The sequence below is a fragment of the Electrona antarctica genome (genome assembly GCF_951216825.1).
Source record: "Electrona antarctica genome assembly, chromosome: 4".
Lineage (NCBI taxonomy): Eukaryota > Metazoa > Chordata > Actinopteri > Myctophiformes > Myctophidae > Electrona > Electrona antarctica.
Window position 1 is genome coordinate 22,437,925 of NC_136809.1, and position 21,922 is coordinate 22,459,846.

Sequence of the window (21,922 nt, forward strand, 5' to 3'; positions counted from 1 at the left end):
TGTTGTCTTCAGCCCTCATTGTAGGCATAGGCCTATTCTGTGCTAGCCTATAAATAACTATATAAAAAGAAAGAAAGAAATTAAGAAAAATGTGATTGATTGATTGAAGTATTTATTAACAGTTTGCAGCCAGAATTACAGTAGCCTGCAATTTCAAGCACAACTGAAATTACTCAATACAAAAACTGTTAACAGTGAGTGGACGACCCAATAAAGCACTACTTGTTTACAAGAGGGTCCACCTTGTTCAATTCATCATAACATTTAGAGACGTAGGCCTACAGAAACTATGCTCATAATGTTCACACACATGCAAGAGAAGTCCACGCGCGCGCCACACACACACACACACACACACACACACACACTTGTGTCTTGATTTTCCAAACGAAGGAATGGAAAATTCATTACAGTACGTAGTATTATATTAGCCACTTCGACGCTTTGAAGCGTCATGCACTTGTGAGGAAATTAAACTACATGCATGTGGACTGGCTTGCTTTGGGTCGCCTAATTTGCATCGCTATTGCCCTCGAGGGGAATTCCGTATCAACGGAAATAACCGTGTTTTTCAGACTTACATCAGCACAGCACACCACCCAGCACAGGCATTTGAAGCAACGCAGAAATCATGTAACCGGTGTGTGAGAGAATTAATCATAATATCAGCCGCGCGCTGCTTCCTGGGGCAACAGGCTGCAGGAAAGAAACCCGAGTACAAAATTAATGTTGTACGGTTCATTTTAGCACGCTCTCCTCACCAGTGACCAGCAATCCATTCTATTACGTAAAGCCCACCACCGCACAACATTTTGGACAGTGCTATTATTGGGTAAGATGAAGTTGCCAAAGAAAACGCGCGGCGGGCGCACTGGGTAGCATTGCGCGCTTCGTGGTAGCAAATCCACTGAGGACTTTGAGGTTGATGCGAGAGGAAAGAGGGCGGGTAAACAACGTGTCTCGCTTTGGCTTATAGTTCCATCCTCAATGCATTGCTAGCAATCTGGAGCGGTGACATTTCATATAGTATTAGTGTGCCCACCTCACTATAATATAGACACGCATGCTCGTATAGGCACTTCATTCCCGCTCTGGTGATGCCATGCCCCGCAACCACAGCGGTGATGAAGGCGCCGGCACAGGGCTCTGGATGAGGACGTCGCCAGGACACCGTGACGATGGCTATGGCTTGAACGACGTGGAGTCCGTACGAAGGATGATGAACAACTCGGGAGACGGATTGCTGTCAGCTTCAAGTGCCACGGTGACGACTGCTTTAGAGAACCTGGGGGGGAAGCAGGGAGCCAGGCTCAGCCTGCTGGGGAAGCCGCTCATATACAGCGCGCAGAGCGGCCGAAGAAACGTGCGCTACCGGAGGCTCCAGAACTACCTGTACAACGTGCTGGAGAGACCGCGAGCCTGGGCTTTCATCTACCATGCCTTTGTGTAAGTCTCCTTTTGCTGAAATGGTTATATCTCTCTTAATTGTCTCTAGAAACTGTAGTGTAGTTGCACTGATGCACTCACAGCGCACGCACGCGCGCACTCACACACACACACACACACACACACACACACACACACACACACACACACACACACACACACACACACACACACACACACACACACACACACACACACACACACCTGTTGAGTGTTGAGCTAAAACGAATCGTTACAGGCTATCAGGGCTATGTTTTCATTGAGAAATTCTGTAGCTCCACAGTCCAGTAGTCCATGTCCATGTGCATGTGGTATCCTACCTGTTTAACACATTTTCAAAAGCAGTTAGGACCTTTTTCATAGACTTTTTCAATAGATTTTCCAGCATACTACTTCCCCTTTGTCTATATCCAGTTTGAGTTTAAACCTAATCACAGACCATGATTATGAAACTCTTGCCAAGTGTGTGAATCATGGCTAGATGCAGAGGTGGACAAGTACTGACCCCAGTACTTGAGTAAGAAGAGTAGCTACTCCTGGTTAAATTTACTCCACTACAAGTAAAAGTAGCCCAGTCAAAATGTTACTCAAGTAAGAGTAAAAACGTAATTGCTTTTTTAAGCATTCAAAAGTATGTATGTATGTTTTTAAAAATAGGTACATTTCTTAATTTTTATATTGATGAATTGCTGTAATGTTTTCACAATGAATGTATAGGTTCTTGTAACTCTTGTTTCAGAGAAGTAACTCTCTAAAACCACCTGCACTGCATGCACTGGTAATGCTTGTAGAACCACTACGTTATACAAAGCCTGCAGAAAGACCTACAAAAAACATAGAAATGACAGGAACCACCACAACAAAATAATGTTATTCCTATAGGCCTACAGCCATACAAGATTTAACAATACAGAAACCTTGAACTTGTATTATTACTAGTACTACACGTATATTTCTTTTGCATACTAAGATGTGTAAAAAAGGCGGTCGAGTGTCATGTTCGATGCTAAAATCTCACCCCCAAAAACACTAAAGTATAAAATAATAGTACAGTAGTATAATAGTACAGATCCTCAGACTCAAGTACATTTACTTAGTTACTGTACAGTCCACCACTGGCTAGATGTGAACGAAATGTCAATGTCATGAAACCGTGGGTGTCATATAAGCACATCCGACCTCCCCATTTCTGTAAATATGAGCCAGAGGATGAGCACCTCTTCAACCACTCCAATTTCACAGCTCACAATGAAAAGACCTTCGCTGTGAGCCATACAGTAATTGCAATTTACTGTGTAGGATTATTGCACAACATGATACTGTAACCCCCACTCAAAGCATTGTTCTCCTTATGTTTTTGCTATTAAGTCCTCCGCATATTGTGTACAGAGAAGGCTTTGTTTTGTTGGAGCATTGGACAGTGGACACTGCATTACTCAGCGCTCCATGCACATCAATCATCATACTACTACACATCAGAGGTACACAATGACATCTCAATCTTGCGGAGACCCATAGTGGTCAAGTAGTAGCTCCTAGCTTCTATGTGGTGTCTGCCATTCTGTGCTCACCAACCATCTCCTTTTGATATCTCACATATTATAGTAGCATGAGGCCAGAGGGGAAGGAAGTTGAGCACGTGCAGACAGAGTAGAGCACCATCTTATATTAGGGGATGGTTCAAGTCACTGTGTGAGGAGGGGTTATAATGGACTATAGGAGGATGGTGTTATCTTTGAGCTCTGGTGCGCGTCACCACTTTTTCCCCTTGCAGTTATGAGCAGCTCAGCTATTCAGATGTCATATCAAACATTTAGCACCACACATATATCAAACTGATCACTCCTAGATGATGAAGCTCATCTTTTGTATTAGCGCTGACAAAGTGGTATTGTGAAAGTACCTATATCATTCAGCATGAAGAATTATAGTTCTACTTACATCATACTCCTCTATACGATACAAATACGGTGTATAATGGCCACTCGTTTTATGTGTCGACATTGTGGCCATAATTTCAGTGTCATTGTACAGTGGTGGACTGGTGGTACAGTAGATAGATGACCATGCTGCACAATAATCTACTGGACCACCTATAAAGCGTACCGTAAATCCTGAACCTGGAGAACCGGACCAAGCCTTTTGTAATGTCATCTGTCAAGGCTTGGTGGGGTTAAAGTTTAAACAATGATGTGTGACCTCCATGGGGTTCATTCTGCTCAGAGAAGATGACCCCCCCAATATCTTCACTTTATTGGTGCCATAATTCAAAGAAATAGCCAACACTGTTGGCTTCCTTCCATTTTGTTCACATTGTTATGCAGTTATATATAAAAAAGAAACATTTTAACTAGCAATATGAAACGGCCTCTGCCCCAGAAGGGGTAGTAGGCGTATGTAAGTAAATAAGAAATATGAAAGTGTTTACATTTGCTTCTGAAAACCGTTCTTTTGCTGTTAATTTTGCTAATAATAATAATGTTAATTAGAATAATAATGTTATAATGTTAATAATACCGTCCGTAATGTTATTTTTTATTTTGCTGTTTATTCAGCGTTTCTTAATGTTAGTATTTAGCATGTTAGCATTTCTGTCTTAAAAAAGCAGTTAAACAAGATGCGCCTGGCCATTGTCATTGACTGAAAAAGGCTGTGTGTGTTATACTAATTTGATTGTGCTTGAACAGAGCTCTTTTGTTTGGGTAACTCGGAGCTCCCTTCAGTGCTTTCAGGGGTTAATGAAACCATCTTCTTTCTAACCAATTTCCTTACTTTTCCGAGCCAAAGCATCTGCACGGACATTCAGAATTCTAAATGCACTTAACATCTAGACTTCATTGTGAGAGCATAGTTATTGTGAGAGCGAGTTATTTCCCATTTGACTTGCTCTTAGCCTTTCAGCAGCCATTGATGTTGAAAATGATAGTTCTCTAAGAGAGAACATTGACCTGTACCACGGTACCACCTGGCAGACGGCTCTCTGGCCAGGAACGTTGAAGAACATCTTTAAAGTGCCGTGATTTTTTCCACTCTAAAACATGATCATCAGGTATTATTATTATATAAGGAGGAAGATTTAAAAAAAAAAATGGGTACAGTATTTGTTAAAATGTCATTTTTATGTGGACATGGCCACCAGTTCATTAAGTATGCCTGGTGGGTGGTGATGGGTGGCGATCCACCTGAACTGAGGTGATGATATTGTGATGTCACCGTTTTTTTTCCATTGGCACATTTGACTTTCAATGTTTCAGCCTCCAGGAAGAAACGCTAAATACAAAGGGAAGACATCATTGCTGTATAACAACCACACCAAGGGGTCTAATGAAGTACTGTCAACCTCATAAACACATGGAAAACTGGAAAAATACAAAAATCATGGCACTCCATCTTTAACAGAGCAGATGGTCGAGTGAGGCCCGCTAGAGTGCAGGTGAAGAACCGGACATTAGAAGATGTTTCACGACAACGTCGATGGCGCATTCGAAGATTAGCAGAGAATTTCATCCAAGACTCATAAAGCATTTGCGGAAAACTAGCCCTTAGTAGAGCATTCATTGAAGATTAGCAGGGCCTTCACCAGTAGCTGAATACCACAATCTTTAGCAGAAGATAATTCTTTCAGCTGAAGATAATCCTCACAGCTGTCCCTGACCTCACACACAGCTGTCCTTCATATTAACAGATATAGCAACAGTCTAAACAGAATCCCTGGAGTGCATAACCTTGCTTCACAAACTCACCTGAGAATTGATAATCGTGTTCTGGCTAGGCCTGTCACAATTACGGTATTACTTAATAGTCGCCTGATCGCAATTATTTGAGATGATCACAGTTATTTCGCATAATCGTTCCTTGTTGAAAAAAGTTGATAGATACATTTAGATTTTCAAACATTTTGAGAAAAAGCAGATCTACCAGCTGAAACGACAAGTGAGCTTTATGTCAGTCATTTCTTGATATAGGCCCTATTTAAGTTTTTGTTATAATGCGCTGAGTAACATTTGTTTATGAAGCCTAAAAGCCAAACAAAAATGGTGATTTGTATTTATATGTTCCAATGTTCAAACAAACAAACAAAAGCGATGGTTCTAGTTCTGACCCGGCACCCTAGAGTGCTACACACAAGTTCACTTATTGATCCAGAACAGGTGGTTAAATATGTTCCTATAGACGCCTTAACAAACAACGTCACACTGATAAGCAACAGCATGCGCACGCATACCGGCAGCAGAGTACGGGAGAGCCGCTCATGATCACGGCAGCAGAGCCTGTTTGTCCATGGCTGCACACGCACCTGCAACCCATCAAGTATAATTTATGCTTCGTCCCGCGATGGTGTTGCGCACGCAGACCTCTAAGTTCACAACAGTCGCATCCGCGATGCGATGTGAGCTTGTATATCAGCTGTTCTCTGTGCGCATTACTGTTGCGCTTTGAAGTATAAATGTCTCCTAGGGTGCACCTCACTAGCCATCACACAAGAGGAGGTTGAATGGACTGAAACCAGTGCTCCCCAAAACAACAGGTTTGGAGATCTGTTCAGGATCTGAATCAGAATTGATTACATAAAACAGTCACTCGTGTGCCCAGTCCCAATGTTTGTAAACAAATAATTGGTCTATAAGGGACAGTAAAACGCATCACTCGTAAATAAGCTCCTTATTGGTGTTAGTGATACATTTTCCTGCATACAGTATATTTTTATCCTTTTCCCATGTGTGAAGGCAGGAGCACTGAGCCAGTCTTTGTGCTGAGTCGCCTTGCGCTCGAGGTCCCAGCCCGCCCTCTTTCCCCTTAGCGCACACAGTGCCGCCATTCATCTTACCTTAGGATTAACAAGCTCTTATCCTTGCAAGTATGTCAGCAGCAGGAAAGCATGGGGAAATGGATCCAGCATTCCTCCGCGTCGGGTTTCCGGGCGGGCATGTGGGACTGGGACACCGGGCTGAGTGGGGACATGGAGAGGCGAACCGAGATCTGTCCTCTCAGATGTCACATACTTTATCTGTCACGAGATGAACGAGTCCAGTTGTGTTTTGGGATTTTGTGAGAACCACACATTATTATAGCAATATACTATACAACTATACAAAACATAATGATTTTTTTAATTCACTATATCGGTGCTTTGTGCACACTCATTACAAATTCCAATACAGAGTCAAACTAGATAAAGTGCCAAAAACATAAACATAAACATACTCTCTCCCCATGCCTTCGGCCTGGTGGAGACAATTATTTATTTCATTGTTTCACAAATTTGCAAGGTTAGGGTTAAAATCACACCTGTGTGAACTGAGTGGTGCAATTACCCCCCCCCCCCTCTCTCTCTCACTCTCTCTGTCTCTCATTAGCAGGCAACAGTGCAGCACTATCTCTCTCTCTCTGTTTCTGGCACAACAGCTCCACTTTTGCCCCTACTGTTACTCATAGTCACACACATAGTCACATAGGTTAACACGGAGTCACGGACATTGCTGTTCCTTGGAGTGGTTGCACCACTCAAAAATAGCAGATCTACTATCATACTATCAATAGCAGATCATAGCTGTCGCTATGTATATGAGGGCCATGAGATTTTGACATTCCCTTTGGTGTGCCTTGCACAACAAAGGCTTGAAAAACACTGCTGTAATGAACACTTGTATGCTGATATATGGGATAGTGTCCGACGCTCACTCTCATTTCCTGGTTTGATTTACTAATTCAGGGTTTGAGGTTCAGTAGGAAATTAAATGAAAGATCTGGATTCCAAAACTGACTGAGGTTCTCTATTACCTTGTATGCCCAGCCACCAGCCATATATTTTTGTTATCTTTGAGATGGTTCCTTGGAAAGAGTATTCTTTGACAACTTATGGATGCGATTTAATGACCTCTTGTTGCAGTAGTAGTAGCTAGTTTATAAAAAGTCCAAAACCCACTGCTGACTTCACAGTACAATCTTGACACACGCACGCACGCACGCACGCACGCACGCACGCACGCACGCACGCACGCACACACACACACACACACACACACACACACACACATATGTATATCTAGTTTGTTCTGTTGTACAGAAACCTAAAATAATAGTGTTAAATTGATCTATATTTGAATAGCGATCATTGCTATACTAGATGTATACTGTTCTGTAAACTCACTCTCTCCGGGTCTTTAGTAAACGAAAAATAAATCTTCATGTCGGAATGCCAATTTTATCCAATGTGGAGAGAGAACTCATACAGGACAAGTGAGTAAATCTGATAAAATCGGTATTCAAAACTGAAAATATAATTTTCCATTTAAGAAAGAGTTGGAGAGACCCCTTTACTGAACAAATACCGGTACTCTATAAACGTGGTTTTCAACCCTTTTAAGTTTTCAATTCAAGGTCCATTGTTTATTTGGCTTTTGAGCCACGGAGCACCATTTCATGAGATTTAGCCTCTCAAACCCAAAACTTAAAAAAATAAAAAATATTCTGTTATCGTTGGATAAGATTTAATCCACAATCCTATGCTCTATATTGATGTTGATCAAAATATCAATTGGAGAAGACTGGATCATCACCGAGATCTGCAATTCTGCATATATGTAGCCGGCCATAATTCTACTTCAAACCTCAAACCCTTAGATCTCCATATATGGAGCTGACCTGTTCTGACATTCAATTTTGGCTGGTGTAGACTTCTTGTAAATTAAGTAATGCTAATGCTTATAGCAATAATTGTATTTATTGAACTCTTAACAGTGTGAAAACAATAATAATTTTACACTCTCAAGAGGACCACTGGTTGGAAACCACTGCTCTATAACAAAAATTACTATCAGAATTTAGAGATTTAACTTTTGTAATCAAGAATGTCACAACATTGTGAGTGTTGTGACATTCTTGATGTGTTCGGCATACGACGTGCAACAAACTAAAGGCGGTATCAGACTCCCAAGTGGGAAGAAGCAAGATGCTTTCCATAACCAGAGAGAGTAAAGTATTGTAAACACAGTCTGATTCTAATGTTCAGAGGTTAGCAATGAAATGGGACAGGCTTTGAAAGGTACAAGGACTGAGAAACAAACCAGAAGTCAGACCACTTTGTTCAGACGGTGTCTGCTTGACATTGTGCCAGAGTAGGTGACGAGAGGAAGTCAGCTTGAGACGTTTGCATATACATTGCGGTGGTGTGTCTGTTAGCCTAAGGTTGTCTGTTAGAGTGATCGTGAAGGGAACGTTTGTTTTTGAATAAGTGAAAGTATTATTTCAGACAAGGTTGGATCACATTACACACACATGTGCAGTATTGGCTGGTTGTGTTATTAACTTGTGTGACATGTTAGCATAGGTTTTCGTTTGATACATTTATTGGATGATTGGATATGAATAATTCTTCTAATCTACATCAATGCATAAACAATACGTTATGCACCTAAAACAAGTTTAAAGCATGGGTGCTGGACCAGAAGGTAATACTAAAATAAGTCACGAAGTTGAAGATGAAAAAGATCTGCACACTGTAGCTCCCTATTATTTTTCACATTGATGTTTCGAGATAGAAAAACATAAGCTCCACTTTAGCCAAAAGCAATTACTACAAATACATTTTATGATTTAATGATGTATCAAACAGTTATACTTGTTCAATGCTTCACAGCAGCGTCCTGGATTGATGGAATGGATCCTTTTTCAAAAATTGGTTTTGTTGCATAGTCCCTGGTTTGCACAGTGAAATGTGCAGTGCACATCCGACTATGAAGTTGAGGGAGGACTGAAAAGGACTAAACAGAGACTATTATCCATATATTATTGAGTCTTCTCTTTTGAAGAGAGGGGAGGATGGGGATGGGGAGGATGTTTTTGTGTACTGGACAAACAACACAACGCACAAGTTTAATCAGCCTCTCAAAAACAATGCTAATCACATTTCTTAAAAAATATATTACATTTGTTGAGCAATTATGTTTTTATTTCTACTCTACTGTAGATAGATACAAATTTGAGCCTAATCAATACCAGATCTTTAGGTTTGATAGCCTACTGATCCCTAGAGTCCTAGATTACTAACAATGTCTAATACATTTGATAAACTGAATTTGATTAAAGTTTATATTTGAGAATAATATGCAAGACATTTTACAAAGTAGCACATCACCTTTCAAGCCCTATTAACGATGTCCACGTCGAGTATAAGCTTGTACATCAGCTACTGTATTTTCATTTTGGAAAAGATTTTTTGAAACTTAAATAAAATTCCCCATAATGGCATGCTGGATGGGCCACATTGGCTTTTCTAACTTTTATTGTTTTATTTTGGCACAAAATCAATCAATCAATTAATGAATGTTATTGCTAAACCTTTACATGGAGCTCGTTACAAATTAAGATCTCATTGCTTCAACACAACTGAAAATGATGCATGGATATAAATTGGCCAGCAAGGTTTCTGTTTCAATCCCATGTTTACTCTGCAGGACTTAATTCCCCCAGAGTCCTTTTCACTGATGGCCAAGTACGCAAACTCACAGACTCATCATGAAAACTGGCACCACATACATGTATGCATTGTTGTGCGTAACGTGCGGTAGCCACGGTAGAGACCTCATTTACCTAAGCCTAAGCACCTGTTGCCCCCTAGTAAGGCTGCCTGCTTTGCTGTAATGCTTTCCACAGTCTTTAGTCTCATTTTGAAACTAGATAATTTCCAGGGGAGAGAGGTTTTTGTTTGTTGCCAGTCAGTCCTTTCAGGAGTTGCAGTATGACATCGGTGAGTCACCTTTAGCACCATGCTCTATCACCAGCATAATTAAACTCCATCCTCTCCTCTGGTGAGCCCATCACCTCAAGCAATCTCTCAGATCCCTCTTTCCTTTGTGCTTTAGCTTTCCAGTGTTCTCCCTCTATATCGTAAAGCCCACCTTACATCAAGGCTTCCATGGACCCTCCATGGATCCTTGAGGGGGTTCCAGGTGGTCCCCAACTCCCATCTACAGTAAATAGGTAGAAACTAAATGGACCATTGGACCCCTTATTGGTCTGTAACTCATCGAGTGCAGGAATGGGACCAAATGGACCCATTTGTATATGCTGAGGCCCTTTTTTCACCAAAATAACTGTCTAGCAAACCGGTCTGGTTTCCACCAGTTTTAAGCAGAGCCATTGTAATCAAGGATGCATCGTCAACGGAGGGCATTGATGCCTGCAGCCTACCGATAGATACAGTAGACTTTATTTATGCCACAGGGGCAATTCAGTCGTCAAATGGTATTTTCTTGCTGCACACATATTTGATAGAGAACCAATATGTTAAGATATTAAGCTGTAAATCTGTTATGAATGGGTATGTAATGTACAAAATATCTAAAGTGGATATGAGGCTGATAGATTCGACACACAGGGCATTTGGATAACTTGATATGGAGGGTTAGTCAGCAACACATTCATGACAGATTACACCCGTTATACATGTACGACATACATTTATACTCACACTTTTCATTTGACATTAGATTACTGTTGGCAGAGAGACTTTATTTTTGTCTCCGACATATTACATCCTGTGTCAAGCCTAAGCATGACACGAATAAATAAATAAAATGCAGTGATTGAGAACACTACTTTATTCCTAGAGTGGTAAATTACAGTGATGATGAAGAGTGCTCACAACAGCCATTCTGCTCATGTCATTTTGTCAACAGGGAAAGTCAAAATCACATTTTCTTTAACGATATTTATTATTTTGGTTAGTGTGGACTTTATACAGTACCTGTTTAACTAAAATTGGTGCAACCAAACAAAGACAAAACTCACTAGACCACTGCTTGTCTTGTCTTTTTTTCTTTTCTTTTTTTTTGATGATGGTGATTTTTCGCTTGATTTTGCCATTGTTTACATCACACCTGCAAATTCCAACCTGTAGAATATATTGACCCACTGTGGTTCCCAGTTCAGGTCAACAAAAAAATCAAGTAGTTTTTATTCTGAACCAGCTTTTACGGTTTGGAATCAATTTATATTCAGTGAAACATTTCAACCCGGAACACCTTGAATTAGGCGGGAAAACTAGAACACAACCGGTTCCACACTGGTGTAAAAGGGGTATGAGTGAGAGTTAAATTATTACAATGTGGCAGTGTGCCTGAGTTGGGGTCTCAGTGATAAACATTTTTATCAAATTTCAAGGGTTTATCAAACTTTGGTCCTTGAAATTAAGACTCAGACTGACCTCTCAACTCTCATTCTCAAGTGTAGAATGTGTTTGTCAGATGAAACCTCATGAAATGTAGCTCATGAAATGTAGATGACCTAGTCATACTGAATGCCTAGTCTCGATTGGCTGCCACACACGCTGCCTAAACCAATGGGAGTGTAGTATGATTGCCTGTCTCCTAAGCTATGCCACACACACCGTGGAAGAAGAGCTCATTTCCGCACAGCAGCGAGCAAGCTGGACAGCAGGAAAGCCACAACAAATCACAGTCATTGAACCATGCACAGAACGTCGGAAACGAACGCAAACAACGGCCGCGAGGTGCGAGGTTGTGACACACAAACATACACGTTACTAAAATAATGGAGGGGGGAGAACACAATGGAGACAGCGCTTCTTTCACCTGACAAATATCACTATGTGATAATGTCTTGTTTTTCTTCATCGCCATCTCTGCCTTTGCCACGGGGTCTTCTCTCCTTTCTCTCGTCATCTCCTTCTGTTCCGTGTGTGGAGTGGAGACATTGCTGTTTGTTTGCATCGCCATCACGCAATGTAAATCATGTCTAAGTGAACCCTGGGTGTTCACTATGACAGAGGGCGGATGAGGGGGCATGTGAGACTGCTATCCATAACATACTGGATATCCTCTCTTTTACCTGCTATAGCATTCTTAACATTTTTGGTGGTGTATTCTTGGGATTTAATCACAAATAGACAAAAAATAGGCCAGCAGATGCTTGCCTTCAGGGAAGCTGCATCTCTACGGAGAAAGGGTGGGATGCTGCTTGACTAATTTTGACATGTCAGACAGTGTCTGAGTCGTGTTATAAAGGGCGAACCAGTGCATGATAACTTGTCTTGTCTGTGTACAGCTAGTTCCGATGGTTAGTTATTTAAAAAAAGAAAAAGGAAAAAAAGCAAAGAAATCCCAAAGTGAAACGTTTATTTTTTAGGGCCAGGTGTGGCTGTAGCAACTAATAGGCTACTGTCATTATAATATAATAATAATATCTGGGACCTGTATAGCGCTTTTCATGACACTCAAAGACGCTTTACATGTGTGGGGGCCAGGGGGGGGAACAAGAAAAAGACAACTTTATTAGAATTTTTTTTTAAAAGAATAAAACCAATAAAACAATGCACATAACAAGTTTAAAAACACATCAGCTTGGAAATGCAAGCTGGTGTGTATATGGGAAAACATCTTGGGAACCTAATTATTTTGGAACCATTGTTCTCCTCGTCTCTGTTATTTGGCACGGGTTATAAGCCCTAGCCACTTCCTACATGCTATATTTAGCGATGCAGTGAGTATTGTATAGTGTTTTGATAGTCAAGGATCTCTGAAACTATTCTTAAACGTTAACGTTGTAACCTTTACAAGCGAGCTGATGAAGCTATTGTGGAAAAACTAAACCCCTATGATGAAGGGCAGGGATGGTTGAAAACCAAAGGGGGGTTGAATCCAGTGTGGTCCTGCAGTCCAGTCCTACCAACCTGTATGCGCTTAACGCTATATGCTATAAAGCAGTGGTTTTCAACCAGTGGTCCGGGAACCACCAGTGGTCCTTGAGGGGGTTCCTGGTGGTCCCCAGCTAAATGATGGAGCGTTGGTAACCAAATGGACCCTTATTAGATCTTTAACTCTTGAGAGTGTAAAATGAAACCAAATGGACCAAGAGTTAAATTATTGTTAAACATCTGCATTACTTAATTTACAAGAAATCTACACAATTAGAGTAATGATCAATTATTATAGAATGGCCTGCACTATGCAGAACTAAATACAAACAGTCACACAATCCATTACAGTATTCTGCCCTGTACACACTCACATACACAAATATGTAACCAACAGTACACAGTAGAATAATTGTGAACGACTGTTATCTCTCCTATAGTACCACTACCAACATCAATACAGCATGGAATTGTGGAAAAAATCCAATCCGACGACGACAAACACGTTTTGGGTCTGAGACCTTTTAACATAGCTTATTCAAGTACGAAACAGCAAGAAATATTTCATAATGTGGAGTCAGTTCAAACCCAGTCATTCATTGATTTAATTCTAAATGTAGGCCTATAGCTGATACTGACTGAATATATAATATTTATAATATATATATTTTCACCGATTTGAGGTATAGTGCAGACTTTTGGCTACAGAAAGAGCAATCTTCAAGATAGAAAGGTCATCCTGGTCTTCAATTGAAGCTTACGGATATGGGAAGTTTTCTATATACAAGTGAGGCAGTGACAGTATATTTTTTTGTGTTTCTGGGGAGTAGGTCATATATAACAATACAATGGTAGCAGGCCCCAAAATCCTATTCTGCTACATACCCATATGATCAGGATACACCCATGCTAAGTTTGACACTTCAATGTGTATTTATGTAATTTTAGTGAATTAATATTTGCCTCTACACAATATACCAAAAAAGATAGAATACTAAAAAAGGGGTGTTGGGGCCCCTGAAACCAAACGGCCCCGAGTTGGGGGTGTTCCCTTCATTTTTAGATGGCCCAAGGTATACAGTATGCTAACAAGAAATAATAGTGAAAAAAAGGTAGCAGAAAACATTATGAGGGCTGGGCCTAGCTCCCGGACTAATGGTCAAATATGGAGGGCATTCTTGGTTTCACCACTTTAACCATTGGTCCCTATTTTAGGATGTCATATTTAGGAAAAACATTAAAAAAAACTAAGTGATGTGTTGCAAGCTTGTAGATCAGCTATTTCACAATTCATCCTATAATGAAGTATATCTCTGCTATACCACCTAAATCCAAAATGTTCATTTTTCAGGAAATGAAAAAGTGGACTTTGGCGATTTTAATACTTTTCATTGCTTCAATATTTCTTTAACCAACACACACGTAAAGGGTGTCCAATATAGCACTGATTGATACAAAAAAAGAAAGAAAGAAAAAGATGGCTAAATGAGTAGAGTTAGCTGGTTTGGCAGTGGCAGATAGTTTGAGGATCCAATGGACTTAGGAGGTTTTTGCCGAAGCACTTTTTAATACTTTCCATTGGTTCAATATTTTTTTAACCAACACACAGACGTAAAGGGTGTTCAATAGCATTGATTAATGAACAAAAAAAGGGGGGGTTAGGTGGTTTCTTCCAGAAAGCAAACGACTTATATTTAGCCTAAGTGTTTAAATGTAGCACCACTTTGCTTCTAAAGTTTGAGCACAGTTTTGTCATAGATAGCCTACTGTAGTGGGAGTTCCTGCCAGGACTTAAGCCTGATTCACACGACATTCTACAAGCTCACAATGTGTTGCAAATGCGATACGTTGCATTGCAAGCTGGTAGATCGGCTATTTTCGGCAAGCGTCACCGGTGTGCCACAATGAATATATGAAGCATGAGAATTTCCCATCCTCTGAGTCTGCACCCACATCCTTGGCAGTCATGTGTGCGGTCCTAGAGGGAGAATGGCAGCACATCAGGAGAAGACTAAGCCATGCTGCCTGTGGCGTGGCACTATGCTTGGCACGAGCATGTTAATGCATTGTGGTTGCAGCAGAGGCCTGGTGACCTCCCTGTCTTACCCACAGGGCCCAGCAGCTGGTCAGTCAGCTTGTCCCTTTGCGATGTGCCCCGGCCGTCCATGTTGTCGTCCAAGGAGAAGTAGAGATAGTGGTAAAAAGCACACAGATAAAGTGCAAAGTTCATCTAATAATGAATAAATAAAAACATCTAAAGGTATATGAATATAGCTTCAGCAATTTGACCTATACAATAATATGACTTCAATGTGCCAGGTGATATTTCAGCCATTTTCTAAACATTTTGACAATTATTGTTTTTATTCCTTTTCTGTTAAGCATTTTTGCATTTAATGACTTGCCCAAAACAGGGATGCCATGTGAAAGTGGTTAATTAGTGCTTGCTTAGCCTTCGCTAGATCTATGCTGCACAGACGAGGAATTAAATCTTTACTTGTGTAACTATTACGCCTTGTTTCCTCTGGAGTGAAATAGTACAGGAAATCTATGGAAAATACAGGATCAACCTCTAACTAATTGCAAAAAAAACAAACTCAGCTGATTTTGCATCTTCAATATATCCTGAATAACAGAAAAAGAGTTGCCTGGAATTGTCTGAGGGGAAAGTGTTGAAGGCCTGTACAGTATGGCCACCATTGACAGCCAAATGTGCTGACATCATCACATTTTGGCAAGTTGCTATGGCCAAATTTAGCCCAATAAGTGTTTTTATGCAAAACTAATGCTTGGAATGGATTCAGCACCATGAAAACCCCCTAGTTTGATATGTCACATGCTACTAAAGCATAAGGAAATTTAGAAAATATTGCCTTATAATAGGATGTCAATGGATCTGCATCTGTGTTTACCTTTGATTATTGTAAGGTGGAGGTACTGTACTGTAGGTGTGTGCAGGCAGGCCATGTGTGACAGCAAAAGCAACGTGTTGGCATAGCATGAAATTAAACCTCTCTTGCTCTCTGACTAACCCCCCCCCCCCCCCCCCCCCCCAATGCCAATAGAATGATCATACACTGCTCCTCTTTTTGTCCAAATAAAACACTTGTGGGAAACTTGTGGGAAACAACCACACTCAAATCAATGACCCTTCTGGCTCCTTCAAACCACAATACCACAATACAAACAGACATTAAACGGACAAAATAATAATAATAGTAATCACTAAAGAAGCTGCAAAATTTAAGAAAGAGCTTGATGCCCCAGAAATCCCACCATCTGCAAATTAAGTGAGTACCACCTATGCCAAACGAGTGAAGCAGAAGGCAAAACACCTTGGCCAGGAACAACTGCAGGAAGACCTGGGAGGAAAAAGCAATGCATGGGAAGTACCCACAAAGATTGAAAGATACAAACGTTGACCAACAAGTGACACACCAGTGGCTGAGGAGCACCGGACTGAAAGCAGAGACGGTGAGCCTGATAATCGCTGCACAAGACCAGAGCCTCACAACCAGATCTTATCATCATTGGATCATCAAAGATGAGACAGACCCACAATGCAGAATCTGTGGAAAATAGAAACCATCAACCACAGGCTGGCCGCCATGCCCGGTACTGGCGAAGACTGAGTACATACTGTAGAGAGGCACAACAAGGCAGCAGCATACACTGGAAGATCTGCAGGAATTTCAACATCAAGACATCCACGTATGAACATCAACCAAAGATTGTCTCTGAGAATAATGATGTCACCATCCTCTGGGACATGCCCATCCACACTGACAGAGATAAAAGCCAACACACCTGACATCGTTATCAAAGACAGAAAAGAAAAGAGATGTATGCTCATAGACATGGCAATACCATCTGAAAGAAACACTCAGTGAAAGTCACAGAGAAGACCTGGAGATTGAAATCAGCAGGATGTGGAATATGAAGACCGAAGTAACACCAGCAGTCATCGGAGCTCTTGGACTCATGAAGAAGGGAATAGAAAATTACAGAAATCGTATGCCAGGCAACATCAACTAGGAACAGCCCATATACTACAGAGAGTACTGTAAATCGAGTGACATCTGCCCCATAGTGCCTTACTATAGGTTCATAGTTTGGACCCGGCTCTATACAGTAAGATGTAAAACAGAAAACAATAATGATAATAATAATAATATTGAGGACCATATGATTTTTGGTATCATTGTGCCATGTGTCATGTTACCAATATACCAGTGCATTGTTTCTGCCTCTGTGATTCTGTTCATTTTGATCTGCTACTAACCCTGTGCAAACCCAAAGCAAAGTCGAAGGCACTTTGCTTTGAGTGAGCTCTGACCGGAACTTTGGACAGGGAGATGATATGCCTGTAACGAACAGTTGTGTGTGTGTGTGTGTGTGTGTGTGTGCGTGTGTGTGTGTGTGTGTGTGTGTGTGTGTGTGTGTGTGTGTGTGTGTGTGTGTGTGTGTGTGTGTGTGTGTGTGTGTGTGTGTGTGTGTGTGTGCGTGTGTGTGTGTGTGTGTGTGTGTGTGTGTGTGTGTGTGTGTGCGAGTGTGTGTGTGCACGCGTGTACGCGCGTGTGTGCAGCCTTGTGGAGTGTGTCTTGCCAGCTGGTCTGTCAGTTTCAATCAGCCTCTCTTGGGCCACAAGGAAACGGGTGGGAGACACAACGTCAGAGTTCGCCTTACATCTCAAACGAACCTAGACTCACACTGTTTCCATTCTTAAAGTCAAGGTTAAATTCCATCTATTTGAATTCGACATCCAACATGATTAAATACACCGATCTCAGATACTTGACAATCTTTGTGTCCACCGCATAGAATCCCAGATGACAATCTGAATGCCAGCTATCTAAACATAATACGATTAAATCAACCCTGAACTCTAGGTCCATCGTTATTATTTGCCAAGTCATGTACGACTGTCTGTCACTCAACAAATCAACTCATAACTGTTTGTCTTACAAACTGGACTTGACCCTCATGATGCCAGCCTGTGTGTGTGTGTGTGTGTGTGTGTGTGTGTGTGTGTGTGTGTGTGTGTGTGTGTGTGTGTGTGTGTGTGTGTGTGTGTGTGCGCGCATGTGCGTGTTGCGTGTGCACGTGCGTGTGTGTGTGTGTGTGTGTGTGTGTGTGTGTGTGTGTTTGTTCAGGGATGGGGGTTATGAGAAGCAAACGGAGCAGGGACACACAACAGCTGCTTGTTGGCATAACAGAGTGGCAGAAATGACTGCACTGAATGGGTCATATTACCCACCCGTGCTTTTAATAGGCTGGCCAGACTGTAGAGAGAAAAGATTAGTATTGAGTACAGTAGCCTGATCAAATGTCATACTTGGATGAAAGGGTTTTTAGAGGCATGTTGACAGAAGAGCATGTTGCTTTCATACACTCTTTGTGGAAATGTAGTATTGTAAGCATCTGGGCTTTCAGTGAGGCACTTTACTGACTTTGTAAAGTGATTTCTACTGTATGAGATTTGTGTGGGAACTTGGGAGCAAGGTCTGATGTTTATTGATGGTCCGTTGATGTAGTCTTGCGGGTTTGAGCACACTCTGTAGCCATCTTGATCAGATAGGCTTGTCATGATTTAGTCACGGCTCTGCTCACGCTGAGGCTAGATTCCACATATGGCTACTGAGGTTTTTGGAAAAATATTTGTCAAAGTAATTTATATTTTAGCCCGGCTGTGGTGAGGATTGCGAAGTAGAATTATTGCTCTTGGCAGTTTGCAGGGAGATGGAAAACCAACCATCGTTATTGGTTTTTATAGGAGAATTAAACATACTTTAATGAGAGATTTTATTCATAACTTATATTTAGATCAAATCCCCTAAGTATGAGTTTTGTGTCTGTTTTCCGCAGCGCCACGTGCGCCACATTCTGTGGTGCTTTATCCGTATCCTTTTTCCTTTTTGAAAATCGGAAATATATTGTACATTGTTTCTAAAGAAATAGTCTTCTCTAACCATGCAGTTTCCCATCCAACTTAGAGAGTGGTGTACAGATGTGCCTAATGCCTGATTTATACTTGGTTGCACACCGGCGTTGTGCACCGAAAATAGCTGATCTACGTTATAGATCGGCTATTTTCCTAGATTTCAGGTGTGTGACATGACACCGGCATGCAACCAAGTATAAATCACCCTTAAGTCACCATATGACAATGGTAAGTTCAACTGCTCTTGTTTCTTTTGTGAGTCTGTCCAGTGTTCATCATCAGTTCTCCCAGGCAGGATCTCTAGTATCTGTAAAAAATAAAAAAATAAAAAGGTAGAGTCTGCACACTGGTAATGCTTAAAAAAAGCTCTGCTGTGTTTCGTTGCTGTTAACGTTTCGATCAATCAGATCTTCATCAGGACATATATCTTTGATTTTTCTGAGACCCTGCTGTTTTGAGAAAACTTTTTTTTTTTTTTTTTTACATTTCTAGGCTAGCATTGAGTTCTTTGTTTATTGTGTCAGTCTTTTCATCACTTTCACCATTTCTTTTTTTAATATTTTTTTTTATCCCACAATTTTTTCACCCAGTGAAGCTACACTTCCTCTGCCAACCTGGGGGGGGGGGGGGGCAGCGGACTGACCTCATGCTTCCTTCTATGCATGAGGAGTCCAAGCTGCTTCTTTTCACCTGACACCGGACGTAGCGCGCGGAAGGAACATGTTATTCTGACCAGTTCCTTTCCCCTCCATCAGGCCAGGATTACTGCATGTTTTTATGTGAGGGTACCTACCCTAGGGGACATGCAAACTCCACACAGAAGGGACCTTTCGCCAACCCCGCCTCAGTTATGGGCACTGATGACGCAGAGGAGGGAACACGCCCACAGCGTCCCCAGCGGGAATCGAACCCAGGACCTTCTATCTGTGAGGCGACAGCACTACCGACTGTGCCACCGTGCCCCCTACTTTCACAATTTCAGTGATGTGCTGAATAATCTGATGATTATTAGCCACGCTCACATCCCAGAATCTCATTGTTCGCTTTTATTCACCCTCGTACAAGAAATCAATTGGCCCTGCCTCCAATACCAAGCTCAGAATAATCGGTTTTGGGTTCCTGATTAGCGTGCGACTGTGTCCTATTGTGGCTTTGAGGACGTCATTTACCGGAGCTCAAAGACGCTTAAAGCTGCGCTCTTGACACATTCACTGGCAGGTATTTATTAATTTTCCAAAACCGCCAGTGTTTTTCAGTCAAGACCATTCCTTTGAAGGCCCACCGGGACCCGAGATATGAACTGGATGTAAAAAAAAAAACACACGCTGTGTGTTGTGGCGGACCGTCGTCTTTTCTTTCACTCAGAAAATATTAAAGAATAAAATGAGGCTCCGCACAATTGTTGGCAGGCAAAATGTTCACTTCCAGTTCATTAATGGTTGTATCTGTTGCTTAGCAACCTATTCATACGTTGGCGCAGAGTGCGATCTATCATAAACCACTGAAAAGACCCACATGACGGAGATCTCCATCATCGGTGTTGAAGCATTGGATTAGATTTACTGGCCATCTCCGTCAACGGCAGGGAACGTGTTTAAGTAATGTGTCCTTTCCTGAAACCAGTAGTGCTGACAGCTAGCCTTAATTTAATTTGCCATTTACCATTTCAAAAACAGCCATTGATAATAAAAAGTCTTTCACGCAGAAGACATTTATAATAAACTCCCAAGCCAGGCATACACATAGTCCCAATTATTTGTGTGTGTGTTGAGGTGCTTTTCAATCAGCTCTGTTTTGACTTGGATTTTTCACATTTAATGCACTTAAAGATTTAGAATGTTTTGATCAGTTCCGTTCCTTTGGGATTGTGACAGTAGCACTTGCCAAGTATGTTTTAGTTTTTAAACACCAGTCATTAACTTTGAGCTTAGTATTTCACAGTATTTTCTTATTATGACCTGCAAACTATTATAAGTAAACTTGCTCAGAGCAGCTGTTATACTGCATAGCATGTATTGTATGTTCCTAGCTGTTAAGTCTTATTATTATGGGGTGGCAGGGCTCTAATCGCTTTAGCAATAGCAGTTGTCATTGGCCAGGTCCGTGCACCGCTTTGGTCCCAAACAAGATGTCTCGGAAACAACTATCTAGATTACTAACATGTGCTTCTTTCTAGCACTTTATTTGCACAGACATTGCATAATATTTACAATTCAGGCATTTAGCAGACGTTCTTAATCCAGAGCGATTTACAGTAAGCAAGAACAACACATGGTAATACAGTACATCACATACTGTAAAATAATTAATTGCAGGATGAACACTACTGATGTTGATAACTTTAGTGTCAGTTTTTAGCTTTTTAATAATTTTAGCTTTTGCTGTTGTTTATACTGGTAGTCATTCAGTGTATTTGTGTCAATAATAATAATAGATTTGTTTTATTTGAAAAGTGTCCGGAATAGATTTGTAACTGCATCAATTTAAGTTAAATCTATGGTTTCTATTAAAGCACACTCAATAATTGCTTTTCCTCAAGTCCCCTGGGCAGATTGCGTAACATCCAATCTAAGCAATTGAGTTATTAGACTTTCGACATAAACCAAACCTGAAAATATTATAATAGCTTTATATGGTACAAAGGAAGTAATCCTCATTTCTTAAGCCTGATTTAGGCTTTAGTCTACAAGTAACAGCCACTGCAATCTCCCACCTTTGCTTTGGTCTAGTCTACAATCAGTCATTAATACAGACTATAGAGCGGTGCCCATGGGGCCTCTACAGTGGTGCCCGTTGGGCACTGGCCTACTTGGAACGATGCAAGTTGGAAATGAATGCCCCACCCAGATATTATGTCTGTGTCCCTTTTATGCCCAGAT

General features: G+C 41.1%; 1 protein-coding gene across 6 annotated transcripts in view; it reads left to right on the forward strand.

Annotated features, from left to right (window-relative positions):
• The first annotated feature begins 921 nt into the window (after window positions 1–921).
• Window positions 922–21,922, forward strand: part of kcnq5b (potassium voltage-gated channel, KQT-like subfamily, member 5b) — a 119,904-nt gene continuing 98,903 nt past the window's right edge. For all 6 annotated transcript variants that reach the window (XM_079498952.1, XM_079498955.1, XM_079498950.1 and 3 more), the window contains exon 1: window positions 922–1,446. In XM_079498952.1, the coding sequence (XP_079355078.1) occupies window positions 1,103–1,446 (344 nt within the window). In that variant the 5' untranslated portion in view covers window positions 922–1,102. The remainder of the gene's footprint in view (window positions 1,447–21,922) is intronic.